The sequence below is a fragment of the Callorhinus ursinus genome, unplaced genomic scaffold (genome assembly GCF_003265705.2).
Source record: "Callorhinus ursinus isolate GAN/ISIS: 27379988/994484 unplaced genomic scaffold, GSC_fseal_2.0 scaffold10, whole genome shotgun sequence".
Lineage (NCBI taxonomy): Eukaryota > Metazoa > Chordata > Mammalia > Carnivora > Otariidae > Callorhinus > Callorhinus ursinus.
The window spans coordinates 84,493,672-84,516,692 of NW_027397072.1; the positions used below are offsets into that span (position 1 = coordinate 84,493,672).

General features: G+C 44.6%; 1 protein-coding gene across 1 annotated transcript in view; it reads left to right on the forward strand.

Annotated features, from left to right (window-relative positions):
• Positions 1 to 23,021, forward strand: part of LOC141373645 (uncharacterized) — an 89,544-nt gene that overhangs the window by 49,543 nt on the left and 16,980 nt on the right. Inside the window, exon 5 of the mRNA XM_073897952.1 lies at positions 226 to 317. Coding sequence (XP_073754053.1) covers positions 226 to 276 — 51 coding nt within the window. The 3' untranslated portion in view covers positions 277 to 317. The remainder of the gene's footprint in view (positions 1 to 225; positions 318 to 23,021) is intronic.

The window sequence follows — 23,021 nt, forward strand, 5'->3', positions numbered from 1 at the left end:
CCCGTCAACAAATATTCTGGGAGATCTATAATTACCGGGGCCCCCTCGTTGGCTCCTTCCTCACTTTGACCACCCTTTTCATATCTGGGCTGGGCAAGTGTTCATTCCCCATATTAATCAGGGTTCTCCAGAGAAACAGTACCAATAGGATGCATGGGGGGGTGGAATTTATTTTAAGGAATTTGCTAACACAATTGTGGGGGCTGATAAGTGTGAATTCCGCAGGGCATGATGGCAGGCTGGAGATCCAGGGAAGAGCTGATGTTGGCAGCTTAAATCTGAAGGCAGCCTGGAGGCAGAATGTCTTCTTCAGGAAGGTCAGTCTTTTTCTCTTATGGCCTTCAACTGATTATATGAGGCCCACCCACATTATGGAACCTAATCTGCTTTACTCAAAGCCTACTGTATTAAATGTCAATCTCATCTGAAAATACTGTCAAGAGACATTTAGCATAATGTTCAATCAATATCTAGGTAGCGTGGCCTAGTCAAGCTGACACATAAAATTTACAATCATACCCACTTTGGTGAACTGGAGGGAAGACCTACCCACCCATTCTACTCCCCCCAATACGATCGGCCCACCTTTCTCCAATCCTCAGCCCCAAACTAGAAAGGCCAAGTGGGCCCCTCGCTTTTCTCACTTTCACAAATTTCTTATAGAAACTCCCTAAAAATCTGACCTCCAGACTTCTCTGAGGAAAACAAACCACCTTTCTTTCAAAGCCTGATGACAATTTTGTGCATGTTTTTTATTAGATGTTTGAAGAGATGCAAAGCCTCCCTCGCATGGTTTATATTAGCTTTCTCAAAGGTATCGGCTAAAATTATTTTGAACAAAGGCGATGGGTATTCGATTTCCCTGGGTCCAGCTGGCCCGGCCTTCCCCTCTCATTTCCTTCCCTGCTTCCAGCATGGCAGGAAATGGAGAACACACCATCCTGGGATGCTGCTGCAGCGCATTTGCATCAGATAAGCAGCTTGACTGGAGGGCTGACAGGGAATAATAAAGCACGAGTTATTCACTCCGTAATTATTTCCTCAAACTTATGTGGCCACTGAAGAAAACTTTTATTGCTGGGGGGGGGGGGGAATGATTACCAGACACAGAAGCTCACAACATACATAAAGGAAAAAGAAAAAGAAACAAATGAAAAAGGACGTCATATGGCTTAATGTTTTTAAAAAGTTCTCTTTAGTTCCTTAATCCTGGGCGGTGTGACTTTTCGTGGTAACGGAGGATGCTCTGAGCCACGCCTTAGCCTCAGCTTTGCGATAGTTGCCTGATCCTAGTTCCCCACCCTTACCCAGGGCCCCACTTGGCGAAGCTTTCTGGGGAGCTGGGAGACCCCTTGTCTGTTTTAGAGGGCCCACTTGCTGTGCCTCATCACCATTAAGGGTACTCCCCCAGCCACTCTGCTTGCTATGGGCACCCATATTGAGAACCTACACTACAGTTAGCCTCAAAGTCCTGTCTGTCTTCTTCTCCCAGCAAGTTCGGGCACAGACCTTATTGCCCCTCTTTACCGGTAAGTAAATGTGATTTGGGCAAATTAAGTGTCTTGATCAGGGTGACCCAGGCAGCAGGGCAGGGTGAGGCTCAGGACTGGGGCTGGCTGACCCCAAAGCCCTCCATCTCCACCATATGGAGGCAGAAGTCAGAGAATGTCCTTCCAGCCCAGCTTCCTCCTTTACCTCTGCTCTCAGACTCCTAGTCATGGGAGCTAGAATTCTGTAGTCTCTTCCTCTTCCGCTCACCACCATTTGACTTCAGAAAGGATTAATAAGGGGGGACACCTGGGTGGCTCAGTTGGTTAAGTGACTGCCTTCGGCTCAGGTCATGATCCTGGAGTTCTGGGATCGAGTCCCGAATCGGCCTCCCTACTCAGCCGGGAGTCTGCTTCTCCCTCTGACCCTTCCCCCTCTCATGCTCTCTCTCTCTCTCGAATAAATGAATACATAAAAATCTTTAAAAAAATAAAATTTAAAAAGAATTAATAAGTAATGAATGTGAATTAATGAATCAATGAGGTGTGAATAACTGATATTTGTAGTTTATTTTTTTCCTTGGGTAGATGCATTAGAAGCTTGGCAAAGCCCCCATGTCTGGCTTAGGCCTAAGGACACCTTGTCATTGCCCCCAAAATATTAAAGTTCAGAGTAAACCATGGGTTTCATATTTATTTCATATGTAATTTTTTATGGAATATAAATATAGTTTCCATAGAAAAATTTCATATAAAATAAACTATTTTCATGCTGGAAACATGAACTGGAGGAGGTCTGCTTTTTTGGGGGGACACGAAAGAATCTTCCTTCCTCCTCTAAAAGCACCCGGTAGGATGCTTTACTCATGAACTCGTTTGTGAGCCATTCTCTAGGCGAGATGCAGTCTGTTGTAGATATCAGGGATATTTTATCTTTGAATTCAAGGTCATAATGCTGCCATGCTTGTCTCTACATGTCCATGGGGTCTTGGACATCAGAGGGGCTCAAGCGACCTTTGATAGATAGCCCTTAAATTAATGAATGGGCTCCCTTGTCTGTTTATGCTACATGTAGTCATTGAATACCTGCTCTATGTTGAGCACCCTGCTGTGTGCTGGGGACACAGAAATGAAAAGACAGATGTACTTCTTACTTTAATGGAGTCAATAGCAGGAAAGCAGACACACAACAGGATTGATTGAACTACAGTGTAATGTGCTACAATGAGGAAGGATGGGGTTTGGAGGGACATAGGCAGGTGACGTATCCCCCTGCCTAGGGATCAAGGGCGCCTTCCATGAATAAGCACATTTAAGCTGAGATCCAAAGAGTAATAACTAACCATGCAAAGCCAAGGTAGGGCAGGTAAGGGGATGCAGGGCAAGCAAAGAACTTCAGGGAGACTACTATGTGTACCTAGAGAATGTTGCAAGCAGAGGGAGAAGGCAGAGGGGATTCTGGAGAGTTGGTTACAAAAGGTCTTGTCTACTAGCGTTTTTCAAACTTTTCTTCACTGTAATACACAGCAAGAAATACATCTGAAGTCATAACTCAGGACACACGTGTGTATGAAACAATGGTCACAAAGCACTTCCCCTTACCATGAACAAAGTATTCTATTTCTATTCTGTTCTTTTCAGTGCTGGTTATGACCCCCAAAATTGATTTTACAATCTTCTAATGAGTCTCTACACACCCTTATAAATAATTATTGGGACCATATCCCAAGGTTAGTAGGAAACCATCGATGAGATTTAAGCCAAGAGCAAGCTGGCCTAGTTTCCTTCGTGGAACGATGCTCTAGCTGCAGCCGAGGATGGGTTGTGGCGGGCGTGAGGAGGGGCACCCTAGGGCTGATTGGTTGCTATGACCTGGCTGAGAGATTGGGGCACCCCAAATGCAGGCAGTGGCAGTATGAGCAGAGAGAAATGGGTTGATTTTTCAGATTCTTAAGATGGAGAATAGATCATTGGTTGGCGGCATGAAGTGGGGACAGGAAGTCAAGGAGGACTCCAGGATTCTGTTTTGGTAACTGGAGGGACAATGGTGCTGGTTGTTGAGATACAGAACAATGGGAGAGAGTCCCATTTGGGGGTGAGGGTACTGAGTTCTGGTTTGGGTATGTTAGGTGTGAGATACCCAACAGCTGATTTTCCATGGACTTTATTGCTCAAGGAACAGTGCTGGATTGGGTTTGTGGAATTGAGACTGAGCAGGATCTTGAGGGTATTTGAAATCTTGGAAGAGAGGTGATCTGTTAGGGGAGATATATGAGGAAAGCAAAGACAGACCCTAGGACATTCCCGGTTTCTTTTCTAGAATAATCCTTGTCTCCAACTAAGAATCACGTCATCATCTCCCATACACTCCTTACCTTTGGCTAATACTACTCAGATGAGGTTAACACAGACCAGGTTTATGTGTTCGAGCTGATTGTTAAACATTATCTCAAGAAATCTGAACTGAGCCTCAATTATAGCAAACGAAACTCTTCTCCTGGCTGAACGAGGGGACAGCCCACATGGTATTACTAACCTGGGGGTTGGCTCACCCCTGTGGCTGGGCCACGTAACTTCAAATGTTTTCCATCTTGGCTGCTTTTGAACTAAATGTATTCCTCATGCTGTAGAAGGCATGTGTTTGATGTTATTAGAAACCTGAACGATAAAAATATGTTGAAAATTATTAGAAGTTTGGAGCAGCTGGTATTGAAATATTTTGGCCCTAGGTTTAAATCAATGAGTTGGCTTTCTCGATAAGGAGCGGTATTCAATTTCAGCCCCTTGATTTAGCAAAGGACTTGGCTGCAGTCTAGGAAGTGGCCTGAAATCGCAGGTTTGGTCTGTCTCCCTGTCCCTCCCTCTACCTCACGGTCCTTGTCTGCCATCCCTGCCCATCACATCTATGTCTCTGGGGTTCAAAACAGAAATGGGATAAAATTGACACATACAGGCACAATGCTACTCATTTTTCAAATTGACCGTTCTTATTAGAAAAAATAAGGTGTGAGTGTTCTTATTAGAAAAAATAAAGTGTGTCACCTGCAGAAAGCTTCACACATATTGATTAGCAATGGAAGAAAAGGAAAATTATTCACCCATTCAGTGAACATTTACTGAGCAGCTACTAAGTTGTAGAACCTGGGGTACGTGCTGGAGATACAAGAGTGACCCACACCGACAGGTTCCCTGTCTTCTTGTGATCAGTGCTTAGAAGGGAGCCGGGATATGAACTGTCAGGCGGATGGCTGTTAACACTGTAGATATGATGGACAGGAAAGGACTCACTGCCAAAGTGACTTCTGAAGAAAGTGAGGGAAGGACACGTGAGGAGAGCGGGGGCAGGAGTTTTTCAGATAGAGGGAAAGGCAAGTGCAAAGGCAAGTCCTGAGGCAGGACCTTACCCTGTTTGTTGGGCGCACGGCAAGGAAATCAGTGGAGGAGCGGAGTGAGAGAGGAGGGGGAAGAGGGAGATGCTGACAAAGAGGGAAGCTGTGGCTGGAGGATGGTCTTTCCAGATTAAGTAACAAGCTTGGCTTTCGCTCTCATTTCTGAGTGAGTTTGGAGTCAGTGGAGCAATTGAAGCACAAAAGTGACTTGATCTGACTTCCGCTTTACCAGGAGCCCCTGGCCACTGTGCCGAGGCGGGGCTGTGGGAAGTGGGGGCTAGAAGCAGGCAGATGGCCAGAGAGAACCATTGCGAAAGGTCTTTGTTTTTAACGCACACATTTATAAATGGAGGATCAAACCCTACAAACTCTTCTTTAACCTTCATTTCCCACTTGATATTTCATGAACATCTTTCCCTTTCCACACCCTTGAATATCTGTCTCCAGTGTGATTTTTGATGCCTGACGCAGTTCTGGTTTAGGACGTTATATGGCAGAGCAGAAGTAATAAAAGCCAGCCTGACTTGCACTCACCATATTCTAGGCACTGCGGTGTCCCTGCCAAGAGCACTGGGAGACAGGGAATCTCATTATGCCCATTTTCAGGTGAGGAAACCAAGGGCATGGGACTCACCCAGCTTCATCATGGTTTGCAAATGGCAGTTAATATTTAACCCAAGCACAGAGACTCCAGGTCCCGCCTCTCTGACCGCCTTACTGTCACTGAACTTAGAACCCACTTCTGCCTTTTATGAGTACCATTGCCATAAACATCCTTGTGGCTAAATCTTTGCAAATATCAATAACTGTTTCCCTAGAATCAATTCCTAGAGGGGGAATTTCTAAGTCAAGTCTTTTAAGGTGACAACAGGTTATATTTGTTTTGTAAATTAAACAAGTATGAGCAAATCGTCCCGGATGCTCAGAGGGACCATGTACGATATTGAACACAATGGATGGTAGTCAATTTCAAAGCAATGATTACCACTGCTCTGATGAGGTTTCTTTGAAGTATGACTCCCTGGATACAAGAACGAGAACTTGGATGAGCTTTAGCAGGCATTTCTCCAGATTAAGCCCTTTGCTCCAAGGGGGCCACAGTAGGTTGGTCTTCAGCAGATGTTCACACCAGGGATTGTCTCTTGGAGATCCAGGCGGGCAGGCATTTCCTGAGTGGCTACACTGCACAGTGCGGGTGAGCTGGGAAGAAAGGGGTCGTGACATCCTAGATGTCCCCTAGCCCAGGGATGAAAGGATGTTAACTGGAGGGGCATTCAAAGACCCACTCGGCCACTTATTAGCCCTGCCACCCCAGACAGGGAAGTTATTCAATCTGTCTAAGTAGAAATACCTCCTACCTGGGGGTTTGTGGTAAGGGTTAAATGAGATAGTCTGCTATGCTAATACCTGGCCCAGTCCAGGCTCTGGGGAAAACTGTGGCCCAATAGCACCAGCAGGCTCGTTCAGATTTAAATCCTAAGCCCCTCTCTCCTCTTCTCAGGCTTCTTTTCCTCCACCCAACCCACTCCTACCAGAACATAAATAGGCATTGGAAGGAAATAATGGGCTTGTATGGAGTACCTAGAGCAGTCAGATTCAGAAAAACACAAAGTAGAATGGTGGTTGTCAAAGGCTGAGGAGAGAGGAGAATGGAGAGGTGGGTAGTTTTGTAGGCCACATTACTGAACTATACACTTAAAAATGTGTAAGATGGTAATGTTTATGTGTTGTGTATTTTACCCTATTTTTTATGGAAATGAGGTGCTTAATATCATACCTTTCCCATTACACTGTTAATTTTGATGGTCAAGGCATGAGTGCACCTTATGTTTTCTGGTTCTAATTTCCAAAGCTCCTTCGTGGCACCCTCTTAGTGGTCCCGCAACAACCACAGGAGGCAGGTGTCACGCTCCCTTCATTTTGTATCTAGGGAAAAGGCAGTGCTGAGAACTTAGCTTGCATCTCCCTGTTCTAAAATGTAGGGTTGTTTTATTATCAGGTGTGCTGAGGCCAACAGATCAAGAGATGACCGCCATTGAAAAGATAGTTTATTGCTCTCAGTTCCCAAGAGGAGGGGCACACTGCACCAAGGGAGGCCTCCTGGGGAAGCACCAGGGTCAGCTAGGAGGGAGAGGGAGAGGGGACGGAAGTGGGCAAGAGCTTTTATTGTGGTTTCCATGGGGGAAAATGGGAGAGGGAGGGTGAGCTGGTTTAAGATCAGGCTCTGGGACACAAGGGCTGCCCCTGGTTGTCCAGTCCATGGCTGGGGTAATCAGAGCAAGTGGGCAGTAACCCAGAGTGTGGGCTCCCCATAAGGGGGGTGGTGGGGGTATGGGCTCTGAATTGGTGATTTGTATTTTGAAAAGCGTGCTCATGGATGAGTTGTTTTCTATCTCTAGGAATTGGCCAACTTTGGGAGGGGCAGTTTCCCCAGGGTCAGTAGGCAAGGCCTGAGGTGCCAGAGCATGAGAATATAGAAAATAAGAAAATCTAGTTAATACGTGCCCCCTTCTCCACATTGAACTGAGTCCCCTTTCTCACGGGGCTGTGTTGCTTCCTAAGGACAAATCCGTGGTTTTGTCCCAAACTTTCACCCTATTTGATACCTGCTATCACAGGGGTTCTCATTCCTGGCTGCTCCCAGGACATCACCTGGGGCAGGGGGTGGGGATTTAAAAATCCCAATATCCAGGCCTCACCTCTGGCCAATCATGTCTTCCTGGGGAGAGGAACAGGCACCAAAGCACAGCCAATATTGAACTTCACCCCCTCCTGGTTCCTGGAACCTCCCTCCTCCCATTTTGCTTCTCTTCCCATAACTTTCAGGCTGTTCCTTCCCAGAAGTGGGGTGTCAGCTCTAAGTGCAGTGCAAACTGCAGATTTGCTACAGGAACTGTAGGAATAATGTGGGCCAGGAGATCTCACCAGAGCACTTGGGTTGGGGCTGGAAGTATAGCCCCTCCCTGAGCCCACCCTAAGTGCTGATCCCAGAGGTTGGGGACCGCCCCAGAATACACTTTTATAAAACTACCCAAAATAAGTCCAGGAGATGTACAGCATAGTGATCATAGTTAATAATACCGTATCATATACAGAAAATGCCCTGTTTTTCAAGTTTGTGGTCCGTCACTTCACTTTTACGAAAGAACTGCCTTAGTCCATTTTCATTAACTGAAAGAAATCTGAAGAGGATTTTCCATTTTACAAAATAAAGGTGAAAAGCAAAAATAGCATTCATTAAATCTCTAGATTGCTTTGGGTAGTATAGACATTTTAACAATATTTGTTCTTCCAACCCATGAGCATGGGATGTCTTTCCCTTTCTTTGTGTCATCTTCAATTTCTTTCATCAGCGTTTTATAGTTTTCAGAGTACAGGTCTTTTATGTCTTTGGTTAGGTGTATTCCTAGGAGTCTTATTATTTTTGGTGCAATTGTCAGTGGGATTGTCTTCTTAATTTCTCTTTCTGCTGCTCCATTAGTAGTGTCTAGAAATGCAACAGATTTTTGTAAATTGATTTTGTATCTTGTGGCTTTACTGAATTCATTTATCAGTTCTAGTAGTTGTTTTTTTTTTTTGGTGGAGTCTTTACAGTTATCTATATAGAGTATCATGTCATCTGCAAATAATGACAGTTTTACTTATTCCTTACCGATTTGGACGCCTTTTATTTCTTTTTCTTGTCTGATTGTTGTGGCTAGGACTTCTAGTACTGTGTTGAATAAAGGCGGTGAGAGTGAACAGCTTTTGTTTTGCAGCCACTATAGAGACAGCGTTTACCCCTCTCGGGGAGAGTGGCGCCTCCCACCTCCTTCTCCAGAACTACACTCAGTATCTCAGCATCAAGTGGACAGAGATTTGAACTGTGTCTGTGAGCATCTATGTCTTATCTCGATTTATTTTCTGCCTTCGTTAGCAAGATGTGTCCCTAAGGTGTCAGAAAATCCTAAAAGAGTCTATTTTTGGGTCTAGGAATGCTCAACATTTTTTTTTCCATAGAAAGCAATGATAATTACTTCTTAGCTTTATGTTATTTTAGCTTAGGAAAGGTTCCATAGGAACACTCTGCATTCGGATAACAGGGGACACCCATATTTGAAAGTTGCTGAGAGTAGATCCTACCAATTCTCATTATAAGAAAAAAAAATTGTAACTATGTGTGAATGAGGGATATTAGCTAGACTTATGGTTATCATTTAGCAACATATATAACTATCGAATCATTATGTTGTACACCTGAAATGAATACAATGTTATTTGTCAAGCGTACCTCACTAAATAAAAGATAAATAGCACACCCTTTGTTCCATGCTGCCCCTCATGCTTTCTGCTTTCTTTCTAATTGAACCAAAGTCCTACAGGACATCAAATGTTTTACTAAAAACTTCATTAAAAATAAATAAATAAATGCTGATTAGTACCTGTGGCAAACACAGAAGTTTGAGCCCCTAACAGAGTGACCACACATTTAAAGACGTATCCTTAAGCCTGGGAGAGCCTGGAGGGATGCAGCTGCAGCCAAGGGACACCAGGGAGTGTAAGGAGCCACGGGAAACTGCAGAACCAGCAAGGATTCTTCCCTAGAGCCTTCAGAGGAAAGCATGGCCCGGCTGACAGCTTCATTGTGGACTTCTGGCCTCCAGAACCATGAGGGGGTAAATTTCTGTTGTTTTAAGCCCAAGCTTGGGGCAATTTGCTATAGCGGCCACAGAAACTAATAGCTACCCCAAAGCCAAAGGGCCCGGCATCAACAGGACCTCAGATCAGAGTCAGGAGATGCTCCAAGCGAAGCAGCCCCGCCATCCGTCGGGTTGAGAGCACCAAGTCTGTACGGACCTCAGAGCCTGTGATGAGGAGGAGCAGGAGGAGAATGGGCAGCAGGAGAAGGAGGAAATTCTATCATTATCATAATAGCAGTCACAGCGTCATTCACTCTTTGAAGCATTTTATAGGCTGCTTTATTTAATCGATTCCTTTTAACACTCTGGGTAGTGAATATAATTGTCCATATTTTATACAGCAGGAAATGAGGTTGGGGAGGCTAAGGGCTTTCCTGCAGTCACTCAGCTTTGTAAGAACCAACTCCAAAGCCCACCCCGGCGCCAACCACCTCGCAACCCTTTCAGAGGCTTTCCAAAGCAGCCTGCCGATGTTAACCCCTGGGGTAGCAGACACTGTAACTGGGGCCGCTTCTGGGTGACTTCAGATGACCATCAGATGAGCTAGACCATGGGGCATCCCACCCCTAGCTGTGGTGTGTCTGAATGATAGAGGAACTCCCCAGTGGATGTGGTCTTCCCGCCATTAGCAAACACCCAGATGTAGCCTAACGTGAGCATTTTCTAGCTAAACTTTTGTGTTTAACAAGTGATAGTGTGCATGGTAGAATTCGGCACGCCTGTCTCAGTGCAGGAGGAGCAGGTGATGGATGCCCCAGCATAACCTTGTGAGTTATGATCTTTCCCAGCTTCTCATTTCCTCGGGAGTCTGGCACAGGTACGTGACTGTATCATAGATCACAGGTTCACTTGGCCCTGGAGCGGGGGGCGGGGGTGGGGAGGCAGATGGTGCAATGTGCAGCAGAGCCAAGCCCATCGTCTGCTTCTTTATTATTATCTGTTACGATCCACTGCCACTCTCAAAGACTGGGGCACTAAAAGTCCCCTGGGAGCAGATTCCAGAGATTTTGCTCTAGTGGGTCTGAGGTTGGACCCCAGGATCTCCCCTTTCAACATGTAGCCCATGCCAGCTTTGTGCAGCTCATTTGCAGACTGCATCTGGAGAAAAACAGACTAGACTATAAATTCCTAAAAGGCAGAGACACCATTGAATGCCTCATTCCTGCCCATGGCAACCGCTAAGCATTTCTTAAATAAATGAATAAATTAATTTCTTGGCCACGGTTTTAGAAATTTGACCAAAGGCAGGATTTTACTTCTAAGTTCTTGTGTGTGTGTGTGTGTGTGTGTGTGTGTAATGACAGAAAGAGAAAATAGCATAGTGTGCGAGTTTGTCTCTTTCTAACATGTACAGAACACTTACATAGCTCATATGTTCTGATGAAACTGACATACATTTGACCCTTGAACGACCAAGTGGTTAGGGGAGCTGACCCCCTTCCCTCCATGCAGTCAAAAATGTGCATATAACTTTGACTCTGGCAAAAAACTTGACTATTAATAACCTACTGTTGACCAGAAACCTTACTGATAATATAAACAGCTGATTAACATATTTTGTGTGTTATATATTTTATATACTGTATTCTTACAATAAATAAGCTAGAGGAAGGAAAATGTCATTAAGAAAATCATAAGGAAGAGAAAACACATTTACAGTACTGTCCTGTACTTATCAAAAAAATTCTGCACAGACCCTCACAGTTCAAACCTGTATCATTCAAGGGTCAACAGTATATTGAATGGCGCTTGTTCTAGACAGTAAGACAGATTTTATTCAGGACCATCGAGATAGGCAGAGGGCCCAGTGCAGGGGGAGTTTGCGAGAGATGGTGCTCTACCTCTCACACAGCAAGGGCAAGTGGGGGCTTAGAGCCAGGGAGCAGGGTGGGGGTCAGTGGGTGGAAAATTACTGAGAGGAAACATCAGGGCTAAGGGGGGATTCTGGCTAAGCCCACCTAATGGGAATCTTGCTGAAGGCAGGTTGGGATGATCAGACATCATCATGTGGGGAAGGGTGGAAGGTGAGGAACCTGGTCAGACACTGAGGCTCACCAGATATCGAGGCTGGGGGTTTCTGGTTAAACTGACTTTGCCAGGTTCTTGCTAAAATTGGATCTGACAAGAAGTACCCAGATGGGTGTTGGAGAAGGTTCAGGAGACTGACTAAATTTTGGTCAAAGAATCTGTCAGTACTAAGACACACGTTTTTTTTTTTTTTTTTTTTTTTTTTTTTTTTTTTTCTTCACATTCTAACATCTCTAAAACTGGGGTGCATCTCACAACCGTGGCTGTTGGCCGGGTGGTTGTCATCTATGTGCCATTACATGTGTGTGGTGGGGGGAGCTGGTCACAGTGGCTCATGTCACTTCAGTGTATAGTTCAGTAATGAGCAGCGCTGCTACTACTCGGTTTAAACTGTTTCAAAAAGATGACATCCTCATTCTGTGCCACACTAGAACGTTCCATGCACTTAAGTTACACACAAAAACAGCACAGTGGGGTGTACATTTCACACGAGTAAAACGAAGATTGGTCATCCCAGGAATTACTTGAATTCCCAGAAATTACTCTAGTGGGTCTGAGGTTGGGTCCCAGGATCTGCCCTTTCAACATGTAGCCCACACCAGCCTTTTTCAAGTAATTACTCGAATTCCCGGGAATTACTTGAAATACATTTTCTCGCCACACAGAAACCAAATGCTTTACGGGACTTACGAAGGGAAGAAACCTACACACAGAATGCTCTGTATTCTTTACGAGAAGTTCAGTCAGGTGTGGCCACTAAAGGAGACAGAGGAGAGGCTCCGGAAAACGGGTTATTATACTTACAGGTCCTAGAGAGAGGAGGCCCACCTGCAGGGTGATGTGGAAAAGACAGCAGGTGGTCAGGAGGCAGAAGACAGGAGCCAGGAGAAGACCATGGCCTTTACTGGGTTTCTTGGGAAGGCCAAGGCAGGGCAGGGTGGACACCATAGGACTGGCTATTTTGAATGATTTTTGTGGGCTTTGGGCTCTAGGGGTGGTCTCTAGTTGTCTGGCACCTGGCCCTGGGACAATTAAGGCAGAGACATCTTGCCTCCTGGGCTGTAGGGGCCAGACAGAAGGCTCTGGACTGGTTAGTTTGCATATCAAAGGCACACTCCTACCTAGCTGTCTGCAGTCTCTAAGAAATGGGTGGCCCTGAGAGGCAGATCTCCCTAGCCAGGAAGGCCTTTTAAGAACTAACTAGAATTTAAAGAAAAATTTGGGGGGAAAAATCAGACACTAAGTTAAAAAAAATACCAAAACATCACAATATACAGATAATTTTAAATATTTGTAATATACATATGAAGCTGTGTTGTTTTGCTATGAAGACATATGCCAAAAAAAAAAAAAAAAAGCCATTGATGCAGTTGCCAAATACCTCAGAATAGAGGAAAGAAACATAGCAAGGAGAGGCACTGGTGGCCATTCCCGCTTGGCGCAGGACTGCTGTTAAGTCGGGTTGTACTTGGCAGTGTTTTTACCTCCTTAGTGGATGTAAAATAACGAAGCATCTTAAAATCAGTGGCCCTTAGAGTCAATGAAAGACAAAATGTGTATGTTTTCCATGCTTTTTCTCATTTAGTTCTTACAAGCTGAAGAGATGGGCATTATTATACCCATTTCGCAGATAATGTTGTTGAGGCTCATAATATATAAATATTTTGAGCTACTGACAAATGACTTCGCAAGAAGCCCAAACGCTGAGTCTGACCCACTCTGAGGTTTCCAATTAGACCACCTCCCCCCGTGTTACTCTCCTTGGACCCTACAGGCTTTGCTTCTCAGGAGACTATGCATTTCTATCTAACACGTCACTCAAGCAGGAACATTTCCAATTTGGCATTTGCTCTTACATGCATTCAACCCAGGAAGCCATGAAACATCTCCTTTGTATTCACAGCCACCGAATAGGTGGCCTAAGTTTGTCTAACAGCAGGAGAACCATATGCAGGCTGGCTCATTTGAAATTGTCCATGGGAAATGTATGTAAGGGTTTACAAAACTTACAAGGTGACAAATCTCTTTCTAAATGTTTTAATAATTTTTTTTAAAGATTTTACTTACTTACTTGAGAGAGAAAGAGAGCAAACTAGAGAGAGAGCACGAGCCGGGGTCGGGGGTGGGGTGACGAGAGCAGGAGGGGCAGAGGGAGAGAAGCAGACTCCCCACTGAGCAGGGAGCCCAAAGCCAGGCTCAATCCCAGGATCCTGGGATCATGACCTGGCCGAAGGTAGATGCTTAACCGACTGAGCCATTCAGGTGCGCCTAGATGTTTTAATACTTTTTTAAACCCAAGAATTCAATGAATACTTCTCTAAAGATTTAAGACTTTCATTTTAACCTACAACTCCAAAAAGTGAAAGTGAACATACATCCCCCTTAGACTTTATGTTTTCCATATAATGTTTTCCATATACGGTCGTTTTACTTTTAAATAGACCCTCTTAGCTCAGTAACAATGAGCAAGGTCATGGACAAATTGGCTCATGTCACAGTATGCACCTTAAATGCCAGTGGGCTCAAGCTCTGCTAAGAGAAAGGGTTGAAATTCTGGAGTCGTCCTTTCTGCCAAGTGGGGGTTCTCACCCTCTGCCAGAGAAGTAGCACAGAGGTCCAACTTGGAGGAACTTCAAAGGGAAGACCCAGGTGCTGAGCTCTAGCTACACTATGCACACCCTCTGTGACCTCATGGGAGTTCAATGGCACTAGTAACGGGGTCATGAAACGTTTTGCAAAGCATAAATGCCAAACATTTAAAATGGAATTTACAAAGCCTGTAGGGTCCAAGATGTTGGGGAATAACATGGGGGGAGGTGGTCTAATTGGAAACCTCAGAGTGGGTCAGACTCAGCATTTGGGCTTCTTGCAAAGTCATTTTTCAGCAAAACCATCAGGAGAACCTCAGGACAGCACCCCCAGGGACCCACATACCCATGATTGGCTGGGACTGTCCCTCAGATCTAGCACGTTCCTGATGGGACTGTATTTGCCATCTGCTCCGATAGAGGCCCCCTTGCCTAGTGCCTTGTGATTTGCAAGGTGCTTTTATAAATATTTAATGTTCATAACAGCACTGGGGGGTAGGTGCAAAAGAAGAATCAGAGGCTGAAAAGTTGGGGATTGTCCTCCAGGTGACAGTGCTAAGAAGCAGAGCCGGGACCATAGTTTAGATCTTCTGAAGTTGCCCTGGGAGTTATCCAGGCCCCATTGCCTCCTCTACTTCATTCCCTCATCTTGACCTCATGTGAATTGGTTAGTATTTTGGTGGAGGCCTGGGTGAATCAGTTAAGCTTGCCCTGCTCCCTACCCAGCTGCTACTTGTAAGTCAGGGCCATGAATATCAACATGGGACAGGGCCGAAGGACTAAAGTGATTTCAATGATTTTTCCTCTTGATTAGGAAGGTAGCATCTTCAATGCCACTTTCTTCCATATGTTGTGGGCCCGGGCAAGAACGTAAGGGCAGGAGCTTCTAGAGTGACCAGCCCTCCATTAGAATTGTCAAATTCTTGGGTGGTTTTGGGAACTCATTTTTGGAAAATAAACTGAAATCACTATTAAACAATTCAGATGACTGCGAATAGACATGAGGAATCTTTGTTGGGGTGGTGGAAATGCTCTAGGTGGATGGTGGGGATAGTTGCACAATATCATAAATTGACTAAAAATCACTGCATTATAAACTTACAATGAGCAAATTTTATGATATGTAAATTCTCTCTCAATAAAGCTGTTGAAAACATTAAAATACCATCAAAAATAATTTTAAGCAAATACATAAGCTGTGTCTGTCTTTATTACAAATGAAAAGGCATATTTTTAACCAGATTTAGGTCTTCTTTTTTTTTTCCAAAATAGATGCATGAAATGTTAGAAAAATTGAAAAAAGATACAGAAGGAAATTTAAAATTGGTTTTTGAGAAAGTCAAATAAAAGTGGGGGAAGGGTGCCTGTAGATGTGATGTTCAAGAAGGAAAGAGTTTTTGCAAAGCAGCCAGGCTGCAACCTGAGAAGTTGGAGGGGCTGGCTTTGGGGTCTTCTCTGAGATGAGGAAGCCACAGCTGTCCTGGGAGCCCCCCAGGTGAGGCTATTTGGGACGTCACATATTCTACCTGAAGGAACTTGGCATCGGCAGGTCTTACTTCTAGCATCTTGAAGAAGCACTAAAGTGTCTCCGATTTCATTAAAATATCAAGCTATATCCATTTTTAAATAAGCGCCATATGTTTTGTGCCTCTAGCAAAATCTTCAGGCATGGTTCAGAGACTTTAAAAACCCTATCTTAGATGCAACACCTCTAAACTAGTTCCGAAAGAAAAAGAAAATGTTGGCTCTTAAGAGTTAAATGCACAAATAAAATTCTCAAAGATGCACTTGGAAACTAAGGACCCTAAGTAAATAATGTCCTGTGGCTTCCTCTAAAGGGTGGTGGTAACACATGCAGACATAAAAACAGACATTCTGTGAGTGTTGGGGGGCGTTATTTGGGACTTTTCAGAAATACCTAAAGTACCAATGGTTCTTTCTTATAACTAGATCCAGGGTAGCCAGTTAATGAGTTGACCTGAACCATAATCTGAATCCGTAGAAAGGAATTTATGCACACAATGTAATCCTGAGTTCAGTAGTAGGAGTCCCTGACCTGGGCGCAGGACACCAGCACAAAGGAAGGGGCATAAGAGCCTACGAGTAGAAGACAAGAAGTCCTCTTCCATTTCTTCCACCTTAAGCAAATCATCGAACCATGTTGTTTCCTCATCTGTAAATGGAAATAAGACTATATCAACAGATGACTATGAGAAAGAGAGAAGAACACATATCTGGGGAACATTCTGTATATTTCAAAAACTTATCCATATACTAGATAGTATTATTGTTTCTTTGGTCAGAGCAAAAATTCAGTCTGCATTTAGACTCTGTATGTGTGGAGCCCTAAAATTTGGCTACTTAAGATTAGAGTTTCCCAACGAGGGTGCATGGCCCTGGAGCAGTGAATGGGCTACTGGCGTGTCCAAGGAATTAACCCTCTCCTCAGCCCTCTGACTGTCATACCAGTATGCCAAACAAATATTTTTTGGATGTGTCCTGGGGAAGAAGCAAGGATTGAACAGAGACTCGTTAGTGGCCAAATCCCCATGCTACACTGTGTCTCCTGTGGATTTAGCGTTAAATCCCACCTCCTCTACAGCCAGCAGATTTTTCAGTTGGTGGACAAGTAGGTCCCATCCACACTGGCCCCAAAAGCATCTGTGAGAGCCCATCCATCTGGGGCACATAGTGTAATTCATGTCCAAGGGCAGCCTGGTGTTCGGGGCTGCTGCCCGTGGCTCTGCTACACTCCAGCTCTTGCCAGTCTTAACAAAGTGTTCCTCCATCCGCTCCCCATGTTTTTTCTCTCCTCCTGCTGAAAGACACCCTTGCTCTTGCTCCACAATACTGACTCATTGCAAATATAAAAGTCTTAAGTGAACCACTACGTATATCATTATGGAAGTGGCGTAGCCAGAGATTAAACCAGAACACCTGGGTTCTAATGCAGGTGAATCTACTTTCTAGGTAAAGAACAGCCCACCGGTTTCCTCACTGTAAAACTGGATCAATGGCCAGGTTCAATGGGATAAGCTATGGTTGTGGATCCCACAACTGAGAACATCTAACTCCCCAGACCTTTTGTTGAAATAGATTGTGGAGCCTCCCGAAGCTCTGATTCAGTAGGTCTTGGCTGGCCAGGATAATCTGAATTTGAAACAAATTCCTTGGTGATGTTGATAGTGCATGCAAGACCAGAGACCCCCTGTGCTCTGAAAAGGGCTTAGCCTGGCATGTAATAAGCACACAGCAAATTTTAGGCACTACTAAGGAAAATAATCAATAAAGATTTGCTCCCTTAAAAAGCTTCCCAGTTCTGTTCTATTTGAAAATTCCCCCCCAAGAGTCCTGCCTGAGTTGAGAAATAAAAAATCTGGTCTCTTTCAGCTCACTTTTCTTAGAAATTCAGATACGACGGGGTAACACCTGTTTCTAAACACAGCTACTTGACATATTATTTTTGGCTGCTCTTGCATATTTTTTCATTGCCAATAAAGTTATTGAAATTGAAATACACCATCTGTTTGAGAGTTTGTATCAAAAAGACAGGTGACAGGATTGCAGGTAATGACAGAGGCAAGCTGTTTCAACAGCAAACTTTCCCATCTGCCGAAACTGACTTCATTTCTTAGATTTGGCATTTGTGAACCAATATGTTCTTCTGGAGTAGGAATTAAAAATCCAGTATTACAAACACCAATTGGTTACTTGAAGCAATATTAACCACTCGGGAGAAAGGGCTCACCAAATTTCCTAACATTTGGCTTGATTAGAACCAGCAAAACCAGTAAGTTCTATTGGCGATCTATATATATATGCTATAATGTATATTACATGCATATGTACATATATGTACATATATGTTAATGTGTGTATTTCTAAATCTGTGAATTAAAATGTAGATGTACCTGTGCATACAGTGAGTACCTGACTTCTTTACTGTTTGTGTAAAATAGTTTCAAATAGCTCACTCCCTGGCACGTGGCACAATGAACCTTTTGTTTCTTGAGGTGTAGCAGGAACACACACTGGGCAGGGCCTCAACCACACAGTCAAGTCTCAGGGGCAGCAGGTGCACAGGATCGCGTACACCCTGAGAAGCTGACACCTGGGGACGGTCCATTACGTACAGGTACAGAGCCACGTGGGGAGAGGGAACGGCTCTGCCTGAAGGAGAGGCAGGTGTCAAGAAGGAGCTCCCCTCCGGAGTTCGGAGTGTGGCATTTGTTGATAGTGCATGCAAGACCAGAGAACCCACTGTCATGTGGGAAGATTCACTCATTTTCCTGACATCCTAACGGCAGTAACGTGAGCTTTCTGGATTGGACTGGACTCATGCTTTCCACTGATGACACTTTGACCATTCTGTTTTAGAGGCATCAGGGAAGGAGATATGAGCCCTCCACTGAAAACCCACTCTGGTGCTCGATCACCCCGGCTGCCAGCAAGTCCTCCTTGTACTCGTGGCAACTTCCCCCGATTCCCACCATGCCCTGCTCAGTCTTTCGCATTCTGCCCACACACTGCTTTCCCCTCTTTTCTCCAGGCTTTATGCCTCTCCAGGTTTCAAGCTTATAGCCTGATTGATCTTTTCATATCTGACCTCGAGGATGAGGAAAGAAGAAAGACATTTGGGACTCCGTCCTGCCCATCATTTTAAAGCCAGACAGATCCCCAGCTAAAGGCAAGATTTGCTGTCTGAAGCTAGACGTTTGCAAAACAGAGAGGAAACAGCCTTTCAGACTCAGCTCCGCTTTAGGTCCATTATTATTAGATTGGGTCAAATACTTGGAAAGGCTTGGAGAGGCACCTTCTGGAAACTTTACTCCCCCTGCAGCCCTCCTGTCCTCTAGGACCCTCTCCTTGGTTTGTGTTCCTTTCCTTGTCCATCAGGGTACTGCTTAACCTCATAGCCTGGCCTCCTTTCTCTCCAAGAAAACTGGCAGAATCTCCTCACTGGATTGGGAACAAAAGCCCGAAGAGGAGGTGTGTAGAGACAAGGAATTGGGCACCAGCTGGGGGGTCCCACTCTGAGCCGTCCTATAGGAAGAGCAGAGGAAAAGATTCCTTCCCTCACGCTCAAAGCTCCGTTCGTAAACATCCATTCCTCACCTACTGGAAAGGAGAACGGGGTGTGATCTCATCTCAACGTTTTCTGCACCTCCTCTTGGATGGTTTGGGGTGGGGGTTGTTTTCCTCTTCCCCCATGCTTGGGAGCGTCATAGACCTGAAACCACCCTCACTCTCACCATGGTCCTAACCAAGACTGGTCCCCTTTCTGGGGTCTCAATACCAGAAACCTGGCTTCCAGGCCTGGCTCCACATTTTTCCCGCTTTTATGACCTGGAGCTCTCATGACTGGATCAGAGCGTCCCTTTCATCTCCCGGCCTCCCTCCCCCAGCTGTGAGGATGGCAGGACAATGGGCATGGTTGGGGGCTTGGGAAGGAGTACTCGCTGTGCAGAGGCGAGGTGGCAGGACAGTGAGGGTGGGATGGTTGAGGGAGCTTTAGGAAACGTTGCAGTAAATTCAGTGTTTCCTCTTTGCTCAAGGTCAAAACACTGTCTATCCTTTGCACGGATTCAGCTCATTGAGGACATCCACAGCATGCTTCTACTCACCCCAGAGCACACAGGCAATACACAGGCTGGTCGTCCTTTCCTTAGCTTATTTATCTTCTAGCACCTGTGTGACCTCCCCGTTCCAGAGTGAGATGGTTTGGGTAGGAAGATCTATAATAAGTACTTTGAAACGGTTCTGTTCCCAGCTGGCTTCTTCCTCGGCTTCTAATTCACCCCATGGCTCCCATTTCTCAGAGTGAAAACCACCAGAGAGATGATGAGTGCTGTTTCAAACCGAAGGATCCGTAGTGAAACATTCCTTGTTCACTTGTTACCTTTTACTTTGATCTTTAACTTGCCAAAATGCCTGGTAATAAAAGTGCTATTGATTTGGATATTAACAACAGGACTGTGACCAAAATGCTCAATTAAAATATCTAAAACAAGTTGTTGTCCGGAAGCCCAAACAATTTTAATCTGATTCAACCACAAGACTCAACACATTAAAAAAAAAAGAAAATTCTCTGCACTATCCATTCATTTGGTGAAGCATGAAATCACTCTCTGTCACTATCATGGTAGGGACAATCCAATCTTACAGCATCACAAGGGTGCAGGTGAAGGACTCGCTACCAGCTAGGATCTACAGGTATTCGGACATGAAAGGGTGTATTTTCTACTCGGTGCCCCTTATCCTGTGCTCCAGGAGGAGCTTAATCCGTGAGGGCTTCATATCAGCATGTCACAGTTCCTACTCTTTGACCCAAGAGACAGAAACCCATGAACTTGAAATAATGAGATGTGAAATTGATTGATTATTAGTTTATTAATTATTTAGTAACGTCCTTCTTTGTACCAGGCATTGCACATGTATTTTATTTTTTTTTAAAGATTTTATTTATTTATTTGAGAGAGAGAGAATGAGAGATAGAGAGCACGAGAGGGAAGAGGGTCAGAGGGAGAAGCAGACTCCCTGCCGAGCACGGAGCCCGATGTGGGACTCGATCCCAGGACTCCAGGATCATGACCTGAGCCGAAGGCAGTCGCTCAACCAACTGAGCCACCCAGGTGCCCCTGCACATGTATTTTAAAACTCTGCGATGAGATAGGTAATTATCCCCATTTCACAGATCAGAAAACTGAGGCACAAAAGTACTGTATCACGCTAATGCAAACATTTGTGGTCTGCCTGAGAGATAGAATAACACACCAGACTTCTGAGTATACAGCTCATCCTCCAGGAGTTTGGATGGCTGGACCCACCATTGAGAGATGAACCCGTTCTGGGCGTGCTTGGCCAAATCAAGTTCTAGGCCTTTCGCATTGAGGACTGGTTGTATCTAAACTGAGGTAACATCACCAAGATATCACCACCTGCAGAAACTTTAGGCTAGCTGGCCTGATGTTCAGTCTCCCGAACTTTTATTTCACCATATCCCTTCAATTTGAGATACAGGTGTCCCCTGCTATCTGAGAGTAGAGTGTTCCTATGAAACCTTTCATAAGCTGAAATGGTGTCCAGCAAAGAAGCAATTACCATTAATTTATATGCGAAAAAATTTTCAGGACTCCCAGACCTAAAAGATAACCTCTGTTGGGCTTTTCTGATACCTGCAGACACATCTTGCTATTGGGTACACAGCCTAAATGGAGATAAAGCCCAGGTGCTCCCAGACACCACCAGAGCGCAGCGGCGTGATGCTGAGATGCTGAGTGTAGATCCCCAGGAAGGAGCTCAGGTGCGCGCTGCCTCTATAGAAGCTCCTTGCAAAACCAACACTGAACGCTGTTGTCGCTTCTTGCCCTTCTTTTGGTAAAAGCAAAAATCCTCTTTGGATTTCTTTCAGTTAGTGAAAACCAGGACTGATGTTGGTTTTATGGAAAAGCGGAGTGGTGTATGGCAAACTTTCAAAAAGCAGGGGATCCCTTTATCTATAATATCGACCACAAGGAGCTTAGGAAAAAAAGCCACTTCTTTGCAAGCACAGAGGAAGAAGTGGGTTGATAAGTGGAAAGCAGGATGAGGGCTTCTGAAGAAGAAAAGCAGGAGGTCAAAGTGTGTCCCTGCGGGGTTTCTGGATGCTTTGGTCAAGTCTAATTCTTACCTGACTCCCATATTTTGTTTCTGGTGGAAAGTAGAAGGATGAAAAAAATTCAAGTTTCCTTTTACTGCTTTCACTCTGGCGCCTTTAGCCATGGAAGAGTCTGGAGTGGGCCAGGTGTATTCCTAGGGTTCATCTTCAGGCCTTGCCTGCATCACCCCAGGGAAGTTCTGCCACGTGATCCTTTGCCATGGCAACAGGGATGCAGGTGTGGCCTCCCCTCCCTGCCGGTTCTCTGGCTACTCTTCACCTTGCATTTATAACTACAACACTCCTTTTATTGAAATTATTATACATTTATTTCCAAAAATTTAAAAAAAACCAACCTGGGCGTGTAAAAAGAACATTTTGTCAAATTGTTGGTTCATTAGATTCCTACATTTTAAATTTTTACCATACTTTTAGGCAATTTTATTATTTTTTTTTAATTTAGTTAAATTCAATTTAGTTAACATATAGTGTATTATTAGTTTCAGGGGTAGAATTTAGTGATTCATCACTTGCATAAAACACCCAGTTCTCATTACTTCAAGTGTCCTCCTTACTGCCCATCACCCAAATCACCCCATCCCCCCACCACCACCCCTCCAGCAACCCTCAGTTGGTTCTCTACAGTTAAGAGTCTCTTATGGTTTGCTTCCCTCTGTTTTTCTCTTTTTTTTGATTTTTTATTGTTATGTTAATCACCATACATTACATCATTAGTTCTTGATGTAGTGTTCCATGATTCATTGTTTGTGCATAACACCCAGTGCTCCATGCAGAACGTGCCCTCTTTAATACCCATCACCAGGCTAACCCATCCCCCCACGCTCCTCCCCTCTGGAACCCTCAGTTTGTTTTCCAGAGTTCATCGTCTCTCATGGTTCGTCTCCCCCTCGGACTTACTCCCCTTCATTCTTCCCCTCCTGCTATCTTCTTCTTTTTCTTTTTTCTTAACATATGGTGCATTATTTGTTTCAGAAGTACAGATCTGTGATTCAACAGTCTTGCACAATTCACAGCGCTCACCATAGCACATACCCTACCCAATGTCTATCACGCAGCCACCCCATCCCTCCCACCCCCAACCACTCCAGCAACCCTCAGTTTGTTTCCTGAGATTAAGAATTCCTCATATCAGTGAGGTCATATGATACATGTCTTTCTCTGATTGACTTATTTCACTCAGCATAACACCCTCC